Source organism: Mixophyes fleayi, chromosome 1 (assembly GCF_038048845.1).
Source record: "Mixophyes fleayi isolate aMixFle1 chromosome 1, aMixFle1.hap1, whole genome shotgun sequence".
NCBI classification, from domain to species: Eukaryota; Metazoa; Chordata; class Amphibia; order Anura; family Limnodynastidae; genus Mixophyes; species Mixophyes fleayi.
The window spans coordinates 234,361,681-234,382,976 of NC_134402.1; the positions used below are offsets into that span (position 1 = coordinate 234,361,681).

A 21,296-nucleotide genomic window follows, 5' to 3' on the forward strand; every position below is an offset into this window, starting at 1 on the left:
CATGGGCTGTTGATCCTATTTGGTATGGAATATCAGGTTTTCCTTGAAAAAGTGTCATTTAACCATCACAGATTCTGAATATCTTACTGTTTAATTCAATGCAGAGGAAGGTAGTAATAGTAGATTCACTAGATGGTTTACTTACAAACAAATCGTATAGCTGCAATACATGTAAATAGAACAACTTGATCCAGGGAATATTATGGTCATATATAGGGCAAAAATTAACCATTTTATCACATGAGGTTTGTTTTCTTTTGCCTCCAGATTACAATCCAATGTGTTTTTAGAGAATGGATGTCACCACTACTTAAAAAGGTCCTGAAAACTTAAAAGATAAAACACCAGGAACAGAAATAAACAAAAAATGACAATACAATAGAAATCTGTATATCGATAACTGTAGAGTGAGTGGTTTCTAATCCAGTTACCAGAAGATATGCAGTCTTAAGCAAACCTCAACAGATTTTGCCACTGATAAAATGGCCATTTTAAATATGGCTGTCAAATTGAAAAAACCCAGTTTTATACACTTATCCCTATGTATATACTATAGAATCTTTATGTACCAAACTTTTCCTTAGAAGAAAAACAAACCAAACACTAATTATTCTGAAGAACATTCTTGCTGTATTTTTATATTAAACACTTTCACGTTAATTTAGGGCAAGATTCTATGTCACTGTTATATTGAAATGTAGTCAGCATCTACTCTGATGTACGGACTATTGTGATAATCATGCATGGTGGATCTTGTCAGATGTTGACCATTTGTAGGGTTTTGGTGTTTTTTGATAATGTAGTTCTTTTGAAAAAAAAAAAAAATTCAGTTTTTGGGTTGGGTACGGGTGGACGAAGCTGGAAAATCCGACAGCGAGAAGACCTGAAAGAAAACAACGGTTTAATGAAAAAATACTACATGAATATTGACAAACTTACCTTCAAAACAACTCTGCAGATATCCGATGAAGGCAGAAAAATGACAGGAAATCCTTCAGACTGGCCAGCTCTCCAGCAGCACTGTCTGAAGTCAGTGCGACCTGAATGAATAACAATTTAAATCGGCAATGTCTGGACCAGGCACGTTAACTGTTTAAGCAGTTAATCTGCATAGATTTTTCATTGAATCATTTTCTTGCAGGTCTACTTGCTGTCAGATTTTTCGTAGTCGTGTAAGCGATTACCATCGCATTTTTTTTGGTACTGAAAAACAAATTTTTATTGAAGGGTGAAGCTACAGAAGAGTCCAGTCCTTACTGAAGGATCACAATGTTTTCCAGGCTTTTTTTTTTTTTTTTTTTTTTTTTAAGTGGCAGCCCTCTGGAGGATGGGATAATAACATTGAATCATGGGTTACTTAAGTATTCCAGTGTGCCACACACAATCCACTAATCAAGACGTTACCTATTACACCCAGAGAACATGTATTCCTCCTTGCATTTATGTTTAGTATAAACATATGAGTCTGTGTGCAACATTCTAAACCACCATTAAACATTATGGAAGGAATTCAATTGGCCGCGTTACTGGAGAAAGTAGCGCAGCCTGCGCACTATTATGGTAATAGTGCATGCAATTACCGTTAATACGGTAATTTCAATGCCAGAAAGCGGGGTTAAGATCACTGTATTAACGGTAGTACATTTATCGCTGCGCTATTGTGGGGGGAATTGAATTCCCCCCTATGTAGGCATTTTACAATTCAAATAGATTGAAGATACAAACTATCTCTGCTTCAGAGACTTTATTGGAAGGCCACAGGATTAATCTTTATTATAGGACATAACAGGGCTGGCTAGTATGCAACAGACATATCTAGGTAACATTTCTAGTAAGGAAGCACTATTTCAGCTCTATAGGCAACAGATTTGTGAGCTTTAAACTAGTAAAGTGAGTATTCTGGATCACAAAGTCCTCTTAATGACATCAAACCCACCATAACCCTTTATTTTGCAAGTATTGAAATACTACATAATCTTGTATTCATACACAATCTAGTGATCAATATTAGAACTTCTAAGTGTGTTTACAGTAGACAGTTGTTTCAGATGTCTGCCCAAAAAGGATAAGTGTAAAAAAAAATTACATTAGTAATGTGCAGTTATGTTGCTTGCAAAATAAAGGGTTAAAATAAAGTTCTTCCAAAATACTATGAACAATACAGGCAAAATAAGTATACAAAAGACAATTCTATTGAGATGTAGATTGGTTAATATTGGTTTAATTCACTTTTCCTGCCTTGATGTGAACAATGCAGTGCTAAAATACCAGGTAATCATACTGGTGGGCCATCCAAGTGAATCTACAGTGTAGAAGTGTTACGGTTGTTTAACAGTCTCCTTTAAAGATGACATGTAACGTCTCCATCAGCTAGTGATACCATTAAGTGGACAAACATGAGGGCTCTTTGTGGATGTAGTGTAGAGAGGCAAGACTGATCTACAGAGTCCAATCAATCACAAGAAAAATATGTTGATCATGCGGGTATCTCTAGATCAGAATATGGTTTTTCATGATGGCACACCAGTCATTGCTCAAGTGTTTAATTGGGAGTGAAGCAAGAAAATGCTCGAAACGTAACAGTGTATTAAAAAGGTCATGGTTTTTCAACGTTGTAGAAGAACAAAAAAAATAAAATAAAGAATTCTCTGTAGCACAGTTTAAAAAACAAAACAATCCCCAAAACAATACTGCATGCGAAATATCCACTATGGCAGACCTGAATCAGCTACATTTTTATAACCTCTGAACTGAAGCAGATTTCACCGGCAAAAACAAAACCCCAGGTTAATTTCTTGCTCCCTTAAAAAAAGGTTATCCATTGGCAGCCAACAGGACCTTTGCTGCACCAGGTCACAGACATTCTGACAGCAAAAGTCAAAGCACAGTCTGGCACAATCGGACAAATTAAGTTAAAAACCTATGCACATTGTGGTAGCAGCAGGAGGGGGGAAAAAAAAATAAAAGTAAAGTTCTCGATGTTTCAAATCCACCTGTTCTCCAAAGGAGTTTCAGCACAGCATAAATAAAATCTGGAAGAAATAAATACAAATTTGGCTCCAATGAGATCAGAAGAGAAATGGGATGTATTTGGAGGAAAGCTGTGATATCTCCACCTACATAGCAAGGTGGAAGGGAGGGGGGGGGGGGGGGGTGGGCAAAATAATGGAGGATCGGGCTGGAAGGGCGATAAGAATCTCAACGGCACCTATGTGTCTTCATTCATTTCTTGACTGTCTGTTCGCGCAATCTTTCGTGGAGGAGCGGATGTCTCGCCTATTTCTAACTGGTCCTGGTCCCTTTTCTTTGCAGCATTCTGGGAAAAGGAGAAGCAAGCTATATTACAGATTAAAATCAAAACTAGCTTAATAGTAGTACACATTGCTAGACTCATTGAAGATTGCAATCAAAACAAATTCAGGAAGCAATACAGAAAATAGCAGTGCGCACAAAAGTCAAGTTTAATCCTAGAGCCGCAGCATTCAAGCAGCTGTTGACATCTGCATTTGTTCTGTGGCCACACATATGCAGTAGCATGTGTGTGGCCAGCATTAGTACTGCAAGCATTTGTTCATTAGAACAGGTGAAACAGACATGCAGTGTAGTAGTAGGTGGGACAGAACAACCTGGTCAACCAAATAAGACATTATATACAAGAATAGACAAATAAATAAAAAGGTGTATGAAGCCTATCATTCCTTAGGTCAATTCAAACAGACTTAAGTGAAAACGCCTTACCTTTTTGTCCCATTGTTGGTGCAGATAACGCAATAGTATATTGGTTTTCTCTGTTACTATGACTAAAAAACAAAGAGCAACCATCATGTCTCAAGTTTTTATTAACATTGCAGAGTATACAACACAACATTATTTGGAGAAATGTAGACCACACTTACTTTGTTCAGAAGGATACTCTCTTGTAGGTAGGTAAACTGAAGGCCTTCTGTTCTGTAAGACAATTCCTCAAATGTTAATTAAAAGTAGGTCAGAAAAAAAAAAAAAAAAAAAAAAAAAAAAAAGAGAGAAATATAGAACATTTAAATAATACAAATGCATTGTTTTTGTCCATACGATATCTAGAAATAACAAACAAGTACCCATGTCCTTAAATGTGATGCATAGTATAGTGCCATTACAACAGGACTCTAAACAGCAGAAATAGCACGTGTCTTAAGCACCAAACCAATAAACTTAACTAAGCAACACAACAGTACTAGTATTTGACGTCATAATACTACAAAGAGAAGATTACTGTGGTACAAGTTAAAAATGGTAAACTCCAACCTTACAAGTGATCACTTGAGAAACAATGGTTTATTGAAGATATTGTCCAGTGCCCGAACTCCATTCCTTAACTACATTAAAAAGATTTACGACACAGGGTCTGTGGAAACAAGTTATAAATTCAACTATCTAGGTACCTTCAGCAGCAAGTAGTGCAAGCAACAAGTTCCTGTTACTTCAGTACCAATGCGCTATATAATTGCTGTCTGCAATCTACACAGTGCATATCAGTGCTCATGTGACAAATTCCGCCCATACACTACCTATTATCCAAGGACAAATAGACTGTATGCACAAATGTCCATAGGGGAAAAAATTCATGGGAGTCTGGAATTAATCTTCAAGCAGTGTCAGAAAGGCGACAATGCATGCAGCCCTTTCATAACAGAGTTGCTGTGGTTGACGGGAGATCAACAAGCCACATACACTTTAAACATCACATTGAGGGAGAGCATCAACATTTAATAGTTTCCTGGTAGTTGTCCTTTTAGGAAAAACATGGGATAAACAAAACAAACAAACGCACAAACAAAACACATGGGCTGTCTCATACAGCCACTAGCATATCCCATTAGTGATAGGGAAGCCACAGAAAAAGGTTTCCTCTGCCATAAGGGATACCTAATTAGGTCTCTTGTGATTCTTCAGGCATCTGGTTTTAAAAATGAAATGTAAAGATGCATCTATATGCACAAAGCAAACTTTGGCAGAATCTAGATTATGTTTTCCTGAAAGATCTATACAGGTATAAAAACAATGAAAAATTATTCCATGTGTAGCAGCAATGTTTGGAGACCCACCTGGTCTCTTTTTCAAACTCACTGATAGCACACAATAAGATCCTTATATACCGAGAATGGCAAAAAAATAATTAAGTTTATGATGCTCATATCCAAATTTAAGTTGCATACATAGAATAAGAGATCACTTGGGGGTACATAAAATTACATACAGCCTACAATATAAATTGGAAACAGTAAAAATAGACTTTAGCTGCTAAACAACTTCATGGTCTGCAGACTACCAAGAAACCATTTAACAATCTTTAAATGGAAGTACACAATCTGAAAAATGAAAAACAAAAAAAACCACAACCATTTCAAAACAGAGTTCCTCTTAGCAAGAAAACTCACCTAAACACATGGAAATGTTACTAATTTTGAGTAGTTGAAAGTAACCAGTAAAGTCCGAAGAGATTATGGTACACAAAATCGTCAGAAGAGGAGTACAAACCTTTACATTTCTGAGTTTAAAGGCCAATATACTTAAAATATAACCAATCCCATGCTGTCATTCTAGACCGAATTATCAAAATAGACAGATTTATAATATTAAAATTCTTTATGACTCAACATTATGTAATAATTTTAAACAACAGGCCCACAGCATGAGTCCTAAGAAAGAATTGATAGTATACACAGCTTTCTTGGGGCAATCATCTGAAGGGCTGGCCTATGGAAACAAGATTGAATGCCAAAGAATTTCAAGTTCATCAGCAAGGAAGGTTCTATACACTAAGAGCAATGCATTTTGGAACCAAATATGCAACAAAGCCTACATTGACAAAAAGGTATAATACATGATAACTGACTATGCGCCAACTTGCATTAAAAACGCATTGTAAAGTGCATATAAACAAGTGTGAAATTAAAAGTCATTATACCAAATGAGATCATACAGATTTGCAGGAAACGCTTCAAACCACCAGTGTGTACATAGTCTGACTCCAACTAAGAAATCTGTACAATAGGAATAATTAAAATCTTAGCTGTGACCTTACTATCCCAATAGGATGTCACTGAAAAGTGACATGGAATCATCCTTCCAACAATAAAAGCAATAGAATCTTGTAATATATAAAGTGCATCTAATGACCATCAAATGACCACTCACTGTATGAATTTACAAACTACTTCTAAATACCAAACACTGTGGCTGCACTAAATGAGGCCATATAAATATTGGTTCGGATCCAAAGATCCCTCTCCTGCGATGCTCTCTTTTTTAAACGTATCTAAAATGGATATCTTTTTGAAAATGTTACAATAGTTGCACTTTCCCTGTGTGACAAAAAAACCCCAAAAAAAAAAACAGTTTCCATCTTGGACTGTTACCCATGTCTGAAAATAACGAGACCTTTCACTGAAAGTAGTGTATTAACTTCTAGGTACAGGAATAGGTATAGGATGTATTTTGACATAAATTGGCAAAAATTAAAGCACAGTGCAAACCACAAATCAGATAAATCTTTACAAGAGTTAGGGACCAAAGGCAAGAACTTGAGAAGCTCATTCATACCCATTTGCTTTTTTGTTGCAGTTGCTATTTTCACATGTGCACTGAAAAATACCTTATTCGTCGCATGCTTTATTTAATGCATAACATTTTAGAGCAAGCAATTTTATAACAATTTGTCTAGACTTGTTTTAACAGCTTCTATTATATTATGTTGTCCATAGGAATTAGACAATTTAAGTTGAGTATATGTAGTATGAGATTCTTATCAGAGTAGAAACATGGAGAATTCTCATTGACATTAGTATTTCACTTTACTCCAACATCCATACTGAAGAAATAGTCAAAAAACTCCCATTTTCTAGCAATAATAAGCAGTTATATGTAAACATCCATAGAGCAGAAGTGGTCATCCAATTGTTTGATAAACATGACACATGATATTTGTAAGCCATGGCTTTCTGGGGCACCAGATCTGATCCCAAGTACGCATTTATGGGATATTCTGAACAAACACCTAAGTCAGCATTTTCCACCATTATCAATCAGTTGAGTGATTTTCTTGCAGAAGAAAGTTCCTACATCCATCCTACACAATTCCAGACATTGGTAGACTTTATGTGTGGTCTGTATGCTCCGTGGCATTGTGTCCCAACATCCTAGTAAATGACCTTCTATGGGTTTTTTGGTGTGCGTTTTTGTTTGATCACACACACACACCACCTATAGGTTCCAGTAAAGAACTTACTTGCAAGTTCAACCTTGAGCACAAAAAAACAAAAAGAGGGAATCTAATGTTTTCAAAATTACATACTAGCCAGCTTAATCCTGGGTATTGGTACACATATTAGAGATAACCAGTCAAAAGTCAGAACGGATTTGCTCATTTAGATGCATTCAACATGCTATGGCAAGTTACTTACTGAGGCTTTACACACAGAGTCTGCATGAAATCTGCTAAAATTGCTCTCATTGTAGACTGGTAGGCCTTTTAAAAAGTCCGCCTAGGAAAGAACAGAAAAATTAAAAGCTTCAATTAGCAGAAATGTCAGTAGGTCAATAAAGAGTTTCCATACAGTTTCAAATTAAAAAGCATTATAAGTTCACTGTGAATACAGTTTGTAAGATCAACAAGCACATATGCAAAAATTCCTAAAATGTACTTAATTTTTCTGCAGTCAGGTCATCAATATAGCACATGAAATTGGAGAGGACCCAGAAAAGGGCTTAGTAGGGAACTAGTGTTTCCCAACCTTGCAAGTTAGATATTTTTAATTTGTTAGCGGACAGAGTTATGCATGCGTGTCTGGTTTGAAATATGGACCATCCAATTAAACTAAAATCCAACTAAACATTTTTATGTTGTAAAAGAAAGTGAACTGTAATATGTTTACATAATCAGACACACATTTCCATAAAACACATTTGAGAATACTCACATGGCCTATAACATTAAAAAGACACACTTAACATAACCCTATTTCAAGTATAGATACATCAGCTAAATATATATAACATATAAGGCTCACTACCAAAAGAAACATCACAAATACATGGTACTTCCAGAACATGGATATAGTTACTGCATACATGTTTACTTTACACTATGCTTTACCTTCTCACCCATAAGTAAAAAGCCACAATTATGCACTTAAGACAAATATAGTCAAATTAGAAGGATTATTGTTGCCATAACTTCTGTATAAACCTCACAAAACAATCAAAAAAAAAACAAAAAAAAGAAAAAGGAAAAAAAGAACACAGGAGTGCCAACTATCATCCTTTTGAAATGATTAATATGACATTTTAACAACATCTCTAATGTGATAAGTTAGATAAGGGCACAAATAACCTATAGTCAGACTTTCTCCCACATAACTGACACATAGCATAAACAATAAGAACCATGCACAGGTCAACTGAACTGTCAGGCAGACTTCTGTCTAACACCACATAACACATGGATTTGTGTTTTCTTTTTAAAATAAGGCAAAACATATCTCAGCTGCATAGAAAGACCACTGATATAACACTGTTGTCAGCAAAGGGCAAGAAAAGATAAAGATAGCACATTAGTGACAGGAATTAAAAATAATATATTGTACACAATATTTTTTAAACAATTAGCTAAATCAACCATGTAAGTGGTATAGAAACTTCTATGATATCACCATAAAGAGGGATATGACCCATTTCTGGCTCTGCAGTATCACACTACATTTATAGGCTGCAGGTTCAATAAACAAACTGTATTTGCCTCTACCAACAGAGGCAAATACAGTCCAAAGATTCCCACACATTCCTGGCTCTGGTCTCTGTTATTTTTACACTGCGTCAAAACAAATGAAAATATAGAGGTAGACTCTCTGCAAAGTCATACACAGAGACTATAAATAACAGTGTTCCAAATAATAACCACTATGCAGCCAGGACTAGGCCTTGACATCTCACTTTCCAATCCCATACGCAAGACATGCACATTCACGACAGCTCCTTTTAAGGACCCCATATAAGTAGACCTCACACCAATGTATATTCTAAACGCAAATTAATGTCGACCCCGTGTGTCCATCCCTCTGCGACAACACCTTGCCTGACGTCCATAGGACGGCCCCACTGCTCACACATTGTACCTGACCTCATCACGGCGACCCCCAGCCCCAGCTGATGCCCTTACATTGCCCCTCGCGTCTACATGTACAAACCATAATCATCAGTCTTCTCCTCACTGCTCATCTAACATCACCCGCTCACACAAACCCGCCGCGGAAGCGTCGCCCGGCCAGCGCCGCCTTTCACTGGACGATGCGCACAGGCTCTAAGCGTACTTCTTCCCAGATATTGGCGACTTCTGCACTCCTTCAGCAACCCGGAACGCTGATTGGCCTACCAAAACGTCAGTCAGTGTCGTAGCAGAAGTTGCGAAGATAGGTTGCACAGGAACAGACATACGTTGTCGACGCTTGAATTATCATTGGCTAGTAAAACTTGTCGACAAGTGATGTCGGGAGTTGTAGTTCTTTAACGAGTGCTAGCACGTGATGTTAGCGCAGTATCGATCGCGCAGATGGATCATGAGAAAGTTACCTTATGTCCCCTGCGGGATCGGAACAACGCCAACATTTGTTCTACGCCTGGTCGGACACGCAGAAACAGATGACTTGAAAATTAAAGGATAAAATTGCCCAACATTTATAAAAACCACTAACAATTTTAATAAATGTCCCTTGAGGAATACCTTTCATGTGTCCTATGCTAGGTCTGATCCGGCTAAGTAAAATGAACTTGATAGTAGCAGTTTTTACAAATGTTACTTTCCTGTCATAAATGTTGTGCCACACTCTTAATAATAGGCATCACTCTTTTTGTTACAAAATTGCCACCAGCTTTTTGTACCCGGCAAGCCTAGACTGCACCCAGGGCAAAATTTAGCCCGGGGGCAAAACTCGACTGAGCTGCCTATTAGGAACATTTTAAAGGAAAAAAAATTGCAGGTGGCCCAGTGACCTAACCAAAGGTAGCCCACTACGGCATTGGCCATGGGGGTATATGCACCCCTTCCCCCCAGTCCAGCCTGCCCCTAACAGCACCAGCAATGGCCCATCAGCGTGAGACAATATTTTGCAATATTTTTACAATTTTACATGACAGGCAGCAGTGGTACTTAATGATTTATTTAATCTTTCTTTATTGAGGATGGAATAAACACACAACATGTGTACAAGAATTTCAACAATATATAGAAGAACATTCCTTACATTTTTAACATAAACAAAACCAGAATAGGGGGGGAAGGGCAAGAAAAAGCAGAAATGGGGTGGAAAGGGAGAGAGGTCTGGGGTATGTCTTTGCTTAGAAACACTGCTGCCAAAAGGAAAATAAGAATAAGTTATGCCTGCACTACTAGCGGTCAGTACAATGTCATTGGCCCTTTTGCGGACTGCCCACTGCCAGGAAAGTAGAATGATTAAGTATCACATACACTTTAAAAACATCAATGCACCATCAGGTAACTATAGGAAGTGGATTACTTAAATTCCAGTGATCGAAGCCAAGTTGTTGTAAATTCAGCATAGAGAACTTGGATTGACAGTGAGATATCATCCATGGACATGTAGAAATCAACCCTTGTCAGCCACTCCCTCAGAGTAAGAGAGGAAAAGGATCTCCAGGCATAATTGCCTTTGCAGGATTAAGTAAATAAGTAGGGACTTACCCAGATATTAGGAGATCCGAAAGGTTGAAAATCCATAAGTCGGGGCCACCTAATATTGGCCCACCTATTATCTTCATTGTGAGCTCTCTGACCTTGAGCCAGAAGGAGGCTAATTTAGGGTAACTCCACCAGATGTGCAACGGAGACCCTGTGACCAATCCACATCTTCAGCAAGAACTGGATGCATCTTGCTCAGTTGTGAGGGACACCTGTACCACCCGGAGAGGATCTTCAACGTGTTTCAACCATGGAGAGGCTAGAGGAACGGGCCATGATGAATTGGAAAATTTTGGCCCAAATTTGTTCAGTTTCTGATTTCCCCCAACTCATGATCTCAAGATTTGGTATAGTTCGGTAATGAACCATTTAAGTGTGCAATCAATATTTTGTAAATTATGGAGATTGTGTGTCGGGGTTCCTGAGAATAACAACAAAGATCCTCAGAGGTAGCCTTCTTCCTGCCCCTGCAAGAATGATCTTATCTTGGATGTATTGTCTAGCTTGTATATAGAGCCAGATGAGGGGAGGTTCAATCTTTCCTTCAGGGATGGCACAATTCTCAACCAGCCTTCCCATCCAACCATAGTCGAAAATGGTGGGAAGTCTGAATTGTGGGTAAATGGAGTGAGAGGAGACAATGGGGAAGAAATATATTTTTGCGTTCTCAACCTAACCCAGCATTGGAGGGTAGGGCCAATCATGGGGTGAGATATGCTGGGTAGCTTGGGGAGCAATGTTAGCAGATAGGGAGGGACCAGCACTCAATGATTGAAACATTGGTTTCATAACCCTGGTAGATGCAGACTTCTAAAAAGCTACTATTGACATATGCACATAGTGCATGTTGTGTGGTTTATATGTCTGCACTCTCATATTGTAGGAGAGACTGGAGGTGATCATTTTAGGACGGGGAGTGAAATGGCAGGACTACACCTATAGGCCTTACATATTTGTAATTGTGCCCTGATCCCGTATATACTTCTCTGGTGTCTCGTATTTCGAGTTAACCTTTGTTGGCTGCATGTGATATTTCATGTGTGTCTTACTTCTTTGTACTATGCCTGACTTTATTGCCCTCAAACTGATCCAGGTAACTCCACAGACCATATAGTTGGCAGACTGAATAGTTTGTGCTAACAGTTATTAAAAAAAAAAAGACTGCTCATGTGGCTGTAAGCCAGTGGATATGGCTTCCCATTCAAATATCTAACAAGGCAGTCACTGTTCTGGTCAGCTCTCTGCAAACAGATTAACATGGCAATTATTATTATTATTATTATTATTATTAATATTAATAATATCTTTTATTTATAAGGTGTCACAAGAGTTCCGCAGCGCTCTACATAGGGGGTCAAAAACATACAACAAAATGGCAAAATAGCATACACACAAAAGTGGCAAAATTATATAAATACAAACAACAAATGTGCATAATTGCAACCCCCCAAATTACATAATTACCTATGGAAAACACTTTGGTTGACCCTTCTGATTTACATGTAAAAATAAGATAAGGAAACCATATGTGCATGAATTTTATTTTCTCCAGCTCAGAACTAAAGTAATAAAGCATCAAATGCATAGAGTGTGGAAGTATAGTCATAGACTTGTGAGATGTCAAGATGATTAGCGTGAATTTAATACTGCATAATAGCTTTCCTGCTATCAATAAGAATATTGCTATAATAGTAGTGCTATTATTTTTATGATTACTATTTGAGAAGGGCTAACAGATATACATCCAACTCATAAGCGCAAAAGGCATTTTTCCATACTTTGCATATTCACTAAAATTGCGTATGTCGAAGTCTGTAAGTAGACTTAGGCACATCTATCTGTTGCACCCACCTCTCTGTACCTTTACAAAGACAGAACGGGGGAGGGAAGTGGTGGGCGAATGTAGCACATGTACACTAAGGACTTTACACATATCTAACATTGTATGGAGGTGCACCTGTCAGTGGCGCACGCAGGGGGGGTTTCTGAGTCTCCAGAACCCCCCTCCTGCGCTAACTTAGTGGCCGCCATAGCGGCACTATCCTATACAGCAGCCGCGGCGCTGTCAGAAGAAGCGTCCGCGGCGGTGCTGTATTGTATACAGCACCGCCGCGGACGCTTCTTTGACAGCGCCGCGGCTGCTGTATAGGACAGCGCTGCCGATACGGAGCTGCTCTCACTCGTGTTTTTTATTCCGGGGGGGGGGGGGGAAACACCCCCATCCAATCCTGCGTGCGCCCCTGCCTGTTGAGCCTGCTTCCCTCCCAGTTCAAGATACTTGCTACTGCTGCTGCTGATCTGTAGGTTACAAACAAGATGTATAAATAACAGTACATTACCTAACATTAATAGTATGCTCACAATCAGGGCCTGTTCTAGACCAAGTGGAGCTTAGGGTGTAAAGGGCTTTGGGCCCCCCAAAAATTCTGCAACTATCAAGTGACTTTCGAAGATCGTTCTACCACAATGCTTTTCTCATAGGATTCAATGGCCATCAGGGACCAAGTTCTGAAAAGCTAAGCTTTCGCAATTTGATAATATTGCCCAGACTCTTCTACTGGAGAGCACCAAATTGTACATACCAGCTTACAAAGTAAGTCTCTTTCAAGTAGATTCATACCTCATTAGGTGCTTAAGTGAAATTAATGTTAAGCTCAAATTGGACCTACAGATACCACAGAGGTTAGGTTAATGTTTGAGGTATAATTTGGCTTTTCTACCTTTTCCTCTAACCCCCCCACAACTCTTAGAACTGAATCTTCCTCTGTTTTGTGATGATAGCTTTTGTATTTGTAATGTCATAAGTTTAGTTTCTGTATCAGATCATTTGTCATAAGAAGCTGAACAGTGGTTAACTTTGCTAATTGAATTAGATTTTTAGTCTGCCAGCCCGCTGCAACAGCTTTAAATTGCTTTGCTATATAAGTTTGCTGAAAGCCTGTATAAGAGACATCAGGGATTCCAAAAAGCTGATCAAAACAAAGTTGTAGTCTATCTAAATTATCAGCAGGTAATTCTCCATTATTGTGTTTATAGTTGGGTATGTTTGACCAATCAGTTTGTTTACAAAGAGCAGTCATTTTTCACAATAATCTTTCTTTGCTTCTGCAGCCTGGTGCATGTGCTGGCCGAACAGCATCAGTACATATGTTCAGCCTCAACTCATAAGGAAGGTGACTCAATCATTGATTTACATCTGTCCAATTTAAATTATAACAAATAAATATGATTCACATCTCTTCCTGGAATGCCATGTTTTTCTCTAATTTAGGCAATCCTTTCACCATATTAATCATACTTACCTACTTTTGAAGGCAACTGTCTGGGAGAAGGTCCGTCGATGGGGGCGTGGCCAAGCGTGGTGCGCCGTTAGGCTCCGCCCCTGTCAATGTTAGGCAATTTTAGCCAATCGCAACAGGGGACGGGGCCACTATGGCGTGTTTAGCCCCACCCCCACCATCTTCAACAACGGCGACAGCTGGATCCAGGATTTTTGCCTGCTCTCTCGGGAGTCCGGGAGAACTCCCAAAAATTCGGGAGTCTCCCAGACATTCCGGGAGAGTAGGCAACTATGATATTAATTAGGTCTGTAGGAGACTAAAGGCACATGAACAGTGAACTATTATCTCTCAAAATGAAGATGTGTGGTGGAAGAGGCTGCAATATAAGACTAAAGTATGTCCACTAATTGGTGTAGTACATAGTGATTGAGGCACACAAGCAATTTATTTGCTGGTAATTTGGTATTGTTATGTCTCATCTGATACATGATTTTCACTATATGAGATCATTAAGAAAATCCTCACTAGTATCATCCTCTACAAATGTTTGCTCTGTTGTGATGGAGAAATTGATACTGGCTGTCAAGATGGAGCAGTAGATTGTGGACATTCATTCCTACTTTAAAGCTTAAAAGTAGTTAACTTAATATTAATTTGTTGTCCATTATGAGTAGATTTTTTTAGCTTCTAGCAAGAGATTAATAATGTCTCTCATTCTTTACTCCAATCAAAATGACTTTTCCTTTGAACATGGGAGAATTATTGTAGCCTATGACTGAAGGACTCCAGAGATTTTCTACCTTATGTACATCAAATGTTCCTTCTAAAGAAAACTGTAATTAAGGACTCTGTTTAATGCTGAAATTCTTGTAAATACCAGCAGTTGCTATTTCCATACTGTACATACATATATGAAGCTGGTGTTACTTATGCTTTCAGATGCTCATCTTTGCCTTGTGTGAAATGAGAAAAAGAAAACACAGGGGTGGTTTTCACTACTCAGTTTTAAAAGGGAAAGGTCTTCAAGATGCTTTTAATGGGTTGCTATTGACATATAAAAAAAACATTATGTAGTTAACCACACAATCTTGTAATATAAGCTACTTTTGCATTACTACTATTGCATTACCATACTTCTATCCTTTATCTTATTTTCACACTCCAATCTCCAAATATAGATTTGAAAAGGTCTCTTACATTGCAGTGTGCAGAATTTCTTAAGTTAAGATGATCCTCAATTCTAGTCGCCTTCTTCCTTAGTTGCTTGAGTCCACTTCTTACACCAAGAAATCGTGGTGGAAATAACCACCAGAGGCTATTGAGGGTTAACACATTAGAGACACTTTATTGTCAAGCAAATATTTGTTCATGAGATGTCTCAAGGACATCTAAATTAAATCAAAGATAAACCACCATCATCATCCAAACCTCTACCAGAGATATCCTGAACGGTAACTGAGACCATACTTCCCAAAGTTGACGTCTCTCTCAGAAGAAGAATCTCTTCAAACTTTGCCAGCTGGAAATCCACTTAGTGTTGTACTGACATTGGGCTTGGCCACTGTCTTGTCAGCAGAAATGTAACCACTGCATACTACCCTAAAGGATCACTCAAAGGATTGGCATGTTAAATAAACTCTTTTGCTCCTGTGCATTTTGTGTTATGGCTTGCAGTGTATCTGAATGAAATTTTCATTTTAAAGGCACATGAGACATTTGGTGGATTGTTGATAGAATAAATGCTGCTTATTATAAATATTTTTGTCTAGGTGATGTCCCCTATCCAGTACTGGGTAGGGGATAAGACTGTCAAATAGGCCCACTGGTGCCAAACTGGTGGTGGAATCGCTCCTGGTTAATGCCATTTGACAAATATGTGGTATTGTGACGAATATGCACAAGATTTTTCTTTGAAGTGATTGGCCGTTAAGTTCATATGGAATTGAGCATTTACTCAAAATAAATCTGTCATAACATCTCACATAACATCTAATAGCATAATACTGCAATGTGAACTGAGAATATAAAACTTCTGGAGGCCACACTCACAATAACATAAGGACTCATATGGTTTTCAGATGTTTTATATTCTCAGTTCACATTACATTATTATGCTATATTGTTTTACATGGCTGCCAGTTTGGTTTATCTCTGCAATATATATGGCTGGCAAAGTGATGATATTTTTTTGCAATATTTGACTGATAATATAGATATCTTTGTGCTATATGTGACTGGCATCGGGGGGTGGTATCTTTGTGCAATATATAAATAGCAATCAGGATACCTGCAATGTATTACTGCCATTGGTAGTATCTCTGAGAAGTATATGGTTGGCAATAGCAGTAATGCTGTGAAATATGTTGATGGCAATGGGATATCCCAATGGGGTTAGGGGTATATATGGCTGTAAATTAGCAATGCAGTTAATCTTTATGAAATATAGGACTTGCAATGGGGTTATCACTGTGTAATATAGGACTGGCAATGGATATGTTACTGAGCAATATGTGGCTGGCAATGAAAAGATCTTAGTACAATAAAAGACTAGCAATGGGTGAATGTGCGTTCTGCACACAATATTACAGAATTAATTATAACCCTATCCTGGAATATAGCTAGGATAGGGTTTTTACCATAGCACACGTTAACTTTTATTTTGCAACATCTCTAACAACAAAAATACCTTAAGGAGAAAGGGGAGCAATATAATGCTCTTTTTAAGCTGGGTGTGCCACAAAAGAACAACCAGGTGAATGTATAATGTCACACCTCCAAATGTTTATCCAGACAAAATGTCCACAGTCCCGATCAGTGCAAGCCAGAACCCTATTTAACAAAAACACGCCCCCCAGCCAACCATGCTCACTTCCCAAAGCCGACCACTTTTCCAGAAGACCCCTCTTGTAGTCTGCAATTCGGGGCTGTCCAGCTGCAATTGGGACAGTTGGGATTTATAGAATGTGCAGGAATGTGCTGTTCTATGGTAAAATGAACAAAGACCCCATAGCAAAACTTTGCACTCATTGTCTTCCAGAAACTTTATTTAAGAGGTAATATTTTAAGATAACCAGCAGATACCATGATAACTACATTATCTTTGGGAAGGCTTGGGAGCGCTGACTAAATCATAGCACATGCAGACAGGGGGATACCATTGTTTATGTAATATAGGTGCAACATAAACAATAGTACAGTCTGCTTTTGCTGGTACTTAATGTAAGATAGAAAATGTAGGTGCTTCTGTGTGCCTCTATGTCACCAAACTACAGGGTGATTCAAAAGTCGCAGTAAACCCTTTTATTTCAAAAACTTTACAGGAATTGGGCCAATTGGCCGATTTCAAGATGGCGCCCATGTTTGGTACATACCGTAAAAGATAGACCACGTCACCCATACCTTACTGGAGTATTCAGGTTTCTCAATTTCCTGTAGAGTTTTTGAAATAAAAGGGTGTACTGCGACTTTTGAAGCACCCTGTATATAAGCCAAACCAAATTGCTTTGCAAATTTTGAATGATAAAATAAATTGACTGTTATTCAGTTGTTGCTATGCCAAAATCACAGTGTGGGTGACATAAGATTGTTCTGCAAATCAATAGTTACCAACAAAATAATTCCTAGATTACATAGATATCACCATCAACCTACCCCCACACAAAAAAACACAACAAAACAGGAGGACCTGAAAAATGATGCAATGCTGTTGGGAACAAGCATTGTTGATATTTGAGTTGCACAAACATTTCATTTACACATCATCCTCAAAGTCATCCTTCATAATTTAGTCATACTTTGTTCTCAATTTGGAGTTGTCTGAGACTTCCAGTAATATGCAATAAGGCAACTGACTGCTGATAAAATGTGCAAAGTTAGTTTTTGCTGAGGCTTGGAAAAGGTAGGGATTGGCATATCCGAAAGACAGTAATCCATATTTACAAAAGAATAGCCTTGACACCAAAGATTACTGAGTAATAATAGGGCAATCCACCAAATATGTCATAGGAAACCTATAATTCTGCAGTTCCAACGTAGTTGGTGGAACCCTTATACATCTAATGTAATCTGCTGCGTACCATTTGCCATCTATACAATAAATCTATAAGAATTTTCTTTCACCAACATAAAAATAGAGCTAGTCTGATGTAGAATGCACAGGAAAGCTAGGTGGTATCCCAGGAAAACAGAGATAAACAACTCTGCATGGTTAAATAAACACACAGCAGAAAAATACTGGACATCATTTACAAAGTGCACTGGATGCGCACTGCAAATCACTTTGGTTTCCACCGATACAATGTCATTACAGAAAACCATTTCTAGTTTGTGTCCTAAAATATTGTTTGATATACCCTAATGTAACCCTTACGTTAACCATAAGAGTGAGGGGACATTAGGACTGCCTATATTAAATCTGGTACTTTTGTGTAAAGTTTTTTTGTTTTTTGTTTGTTAACACAGAGCTCAAAGTGGGTCCCATTAAAAGGGCAAAAACACAATCTTCACCATCTTTAATCTGGTGCAAAAGCATTTGCAGAAATGGCCACTCTCAAGCAAGGTGCATTTCTGTAGTTTGTAAATGGCACCCCCTGTTCCATCCAACAACTCCCATCAAGCAGCACAGACTGTGTTCAATCACATTGTTAACTTCATTGTTAGACAAATTGCACGTCTATTGTAAGGTGTATACACCCCCCTCCCGCACGAGTTTTGGTTTTCCAATGAAATATTGCACCTTCTCTCCAATTTCTGTTGTATGTGCCCTGGGATTCTGCTGCCCAACCCTGGTTACACATCTGATAAGATCCCTTAAAGCAGTGGACAACATGATATTTTTCAGGGAACTCATATTACATTTGTTTTAAATACTATCAGAGCGGCCTGGGTGCACCATCTGCCTGCCTCTCAGTGGCAAGGCACCTGTACTTAGTGAGCGGCCAAAAGCAGCTGGCCCCTGCTAAAAGTGAAGGGAATGGTGGGGCTCCGGGGCCCATCAAAGCGATGATTCTCCTCCTAAGAAAATGTCTCGATCTTTTCCCTGTTCTGAAAGGCCCTGAAAAATAACAATATTATCAAGGCTGCTGCTTAAAGCACGCATCATTTTATGCAACTAGATAAGTCTCACTGGGGTATATTCAGTTGTCTACAATGTTCCTAAGAACATCCCGGACGCAAATTTTTACCGACATTACAGTAAAAAGAAATGCAGATTCTTGCTTGTGCCTCTATGTAAAAAAATATCTGGGGGTAAATGTATGTAAGTTCGATTTTTTCAACTCGCCGGAAATCGGCGACTTTGCAGGCAAATTTAAAGCGGCGATGGCTTGTAAAGGCAAGCTTGCCTTTACAAGCCATCACCGCTTTAAATTTTCACTGCAAAGTTGCTGATTTCTGGCAAGTTGAAAAAAATCGGACTTTCATACATTAACCCCCTGGTGTCTCATGGCCGTTCAAGACACATTGCGCGAATATTTTTTTTTTTTTTACTAAAGTAACATTTATTTCTGCTCGTGTCTCATAGAGTGCAAGCAAAAATCTAAATGGCTTTTTACTGTAATATCAACAATTGAATCTGCCGCGTTGAGCGTTTTTGGAATTTCTATGGTATTTTGTCATCATTTTTGTTTGCATTTGACAATAATCAGCATTGAATTATCCAGTGGCTGCTGGCAAGTCTTTCCCTACTGTTGCAGATTTTTTAAAAGCTTAAACTCACACCCAAGGGGACTGCGATGGATAAATAATAATAAAAAAGATGCCTATCTGCTATTAAAATAACTCATAAATCATCATCAGCAGAATCTACCTATCCATTACTAATACATAGCAGGGCACTTACAACAGATTGAATTGGAGCCAGTGCTGCAGGCCTGACACAGAAATATGCAAGTTTGCCAGTTATGAGAAAATCTATACAATTAACCCCTAAAGTGTGTGAGTTGCAATTCAGTTTGGTACTTAAATCTTCAGTAAATTGAATCTTAAACTCAGGAATTACACTTTGTAAGGACAATCTCATGGCTCATTCACACATATGCACTCGGAAAATGAGCCGTGATCCATTTAAGTCATCTGTTTTCAATGGGGTTTTTTTGTCATTGGTTTGTCATGTGTTGCACATGTATAATACAACCTACTGTGCCGGTATCACGCTAATATAGAAGAAATAGGGTGTGCTGCAATCTGAAATCGGGCTTTAAAATTTCACTTTCACTACAAGTGATCATGTAAGATTCAGTAGACTGTTATTATGGTTAGGACATGTTGGGTAGATGCAGTGTTCTGTTCTATACCTGTATAGGGGTCTGACTGCAGAATGCAGATATGCACCTGCCCAACATTAAAGCCTCCCAGGAATGTTTTAGCTGTGTACCTTTATATCTGCTATTGAAGCAGGTTTCCCAAACCCAGACCCCTAACATTGCAGGTTTTCCATATTGCTCTACTGGAGCACAGGCGTAATCATTACTGACCGACACATTGTAACAGATCCACAGGTGGTATAATTATTTCTCTTGTCACCTGGAAAACCTGCACTGTTAGGGGTCCTGAGGACTGAGTTTGGGGAACACTGTATTGAAGCATACCTGTCACCTATACACAACTTGACATTAAGGATATCTAAATATACAACACTTTACTAAACGTGTTATATCTACTTTGTGTTACAGTTTTATAGTTGCTTCTATATGAAGTTAGCAATTTGGAGTTAACAGTTTATGTAGTGCAGTTTATATGTTCTCCCCATGTTTGTGTGAGATTCCTCTGGGTGCTCCGGTTTCCTCCCACACTCCAAAAACATACAGATTGGCTTCTGCCAAAATTAACCCTATTAACCTAATGTAGGTGTGGTAGGGAATAGTTTGTAAAGGTGGGTACACACTACAGAATTTTCCACCAACTTTTTATGCCGATCGATTTTACATGCGATCGATGTTCCGATCGCTCGGTCCATGGACTGCATACACACTAGCCTTGTTTAGGACGATGAAGGGAAGAGCGGACGTCCCTTTAGCGACTTTTTACAGCCATGTTGTCGTGAGCAATGACTGTAATTTCGTACTCACTGTTGTGGATCGGTTGGAAGTTTATACACACACTACACAGCGGAAACAAGATTGGAACGAAAATATTAAACGGTACGACCAACCAAATGAGGCGATAATCGTCCATTTGGGCAGACTTTCGACCATCGTGTCACTGCACACACTGACCCGACTTTTGAACGAGCGGTCGTATGTCGGCTGTTTGAGCCGATTATTGGACGAAAACCGTGTAGTGTG

General features: G+C 38.5%; 1 protein-coding gene across 2 annotated transcripts; it reads right to left on the reverse strand.

Moving 5' to 3' along the window:
* Positions 1–1,729: 1,729 nt before the first annotated feature.
* On the reverse strand, positions 1,730–9,386 carry DDA1 (DET1 and DDB1 associated 1). 2 transcript variants are annotated; one of them, XR_012691254.1, is made up of 6 exons: positions 9,225–9,384; positions 7,443–7,523; positions 3,897–3,948; positions 3,739–3,800; positions 3,121–3,316; positions 1,730–3,032 (listed from the first exon to the last, which is right to left on the reverse strand). XR_012691254.1 is itself a non-coding variant. In XM_075207877.1 (6 exons), exons 1-5 carry the CDS (start codon positions 9,231–9,233, stop codon positions 3,209–3,211), a joined length of 312 nt encoding a protein of 103 aa, XP_075063978.1. In that variant the 5' UTR covers positions 9,234–9,386; the 3' UTR covers positions 1,730–3,032. The 2 variants fall into 2 exon arrangements, 1 of the variants encoding a protein (XP_075063978.1); XM_075207877.1 differs by having other exon boundaries at positions 3,209–3,316; positions 9,225–9,386.
* Between the last annotated feature and the right edge of the window lie 11,910 nt (positions 9,387–21,296).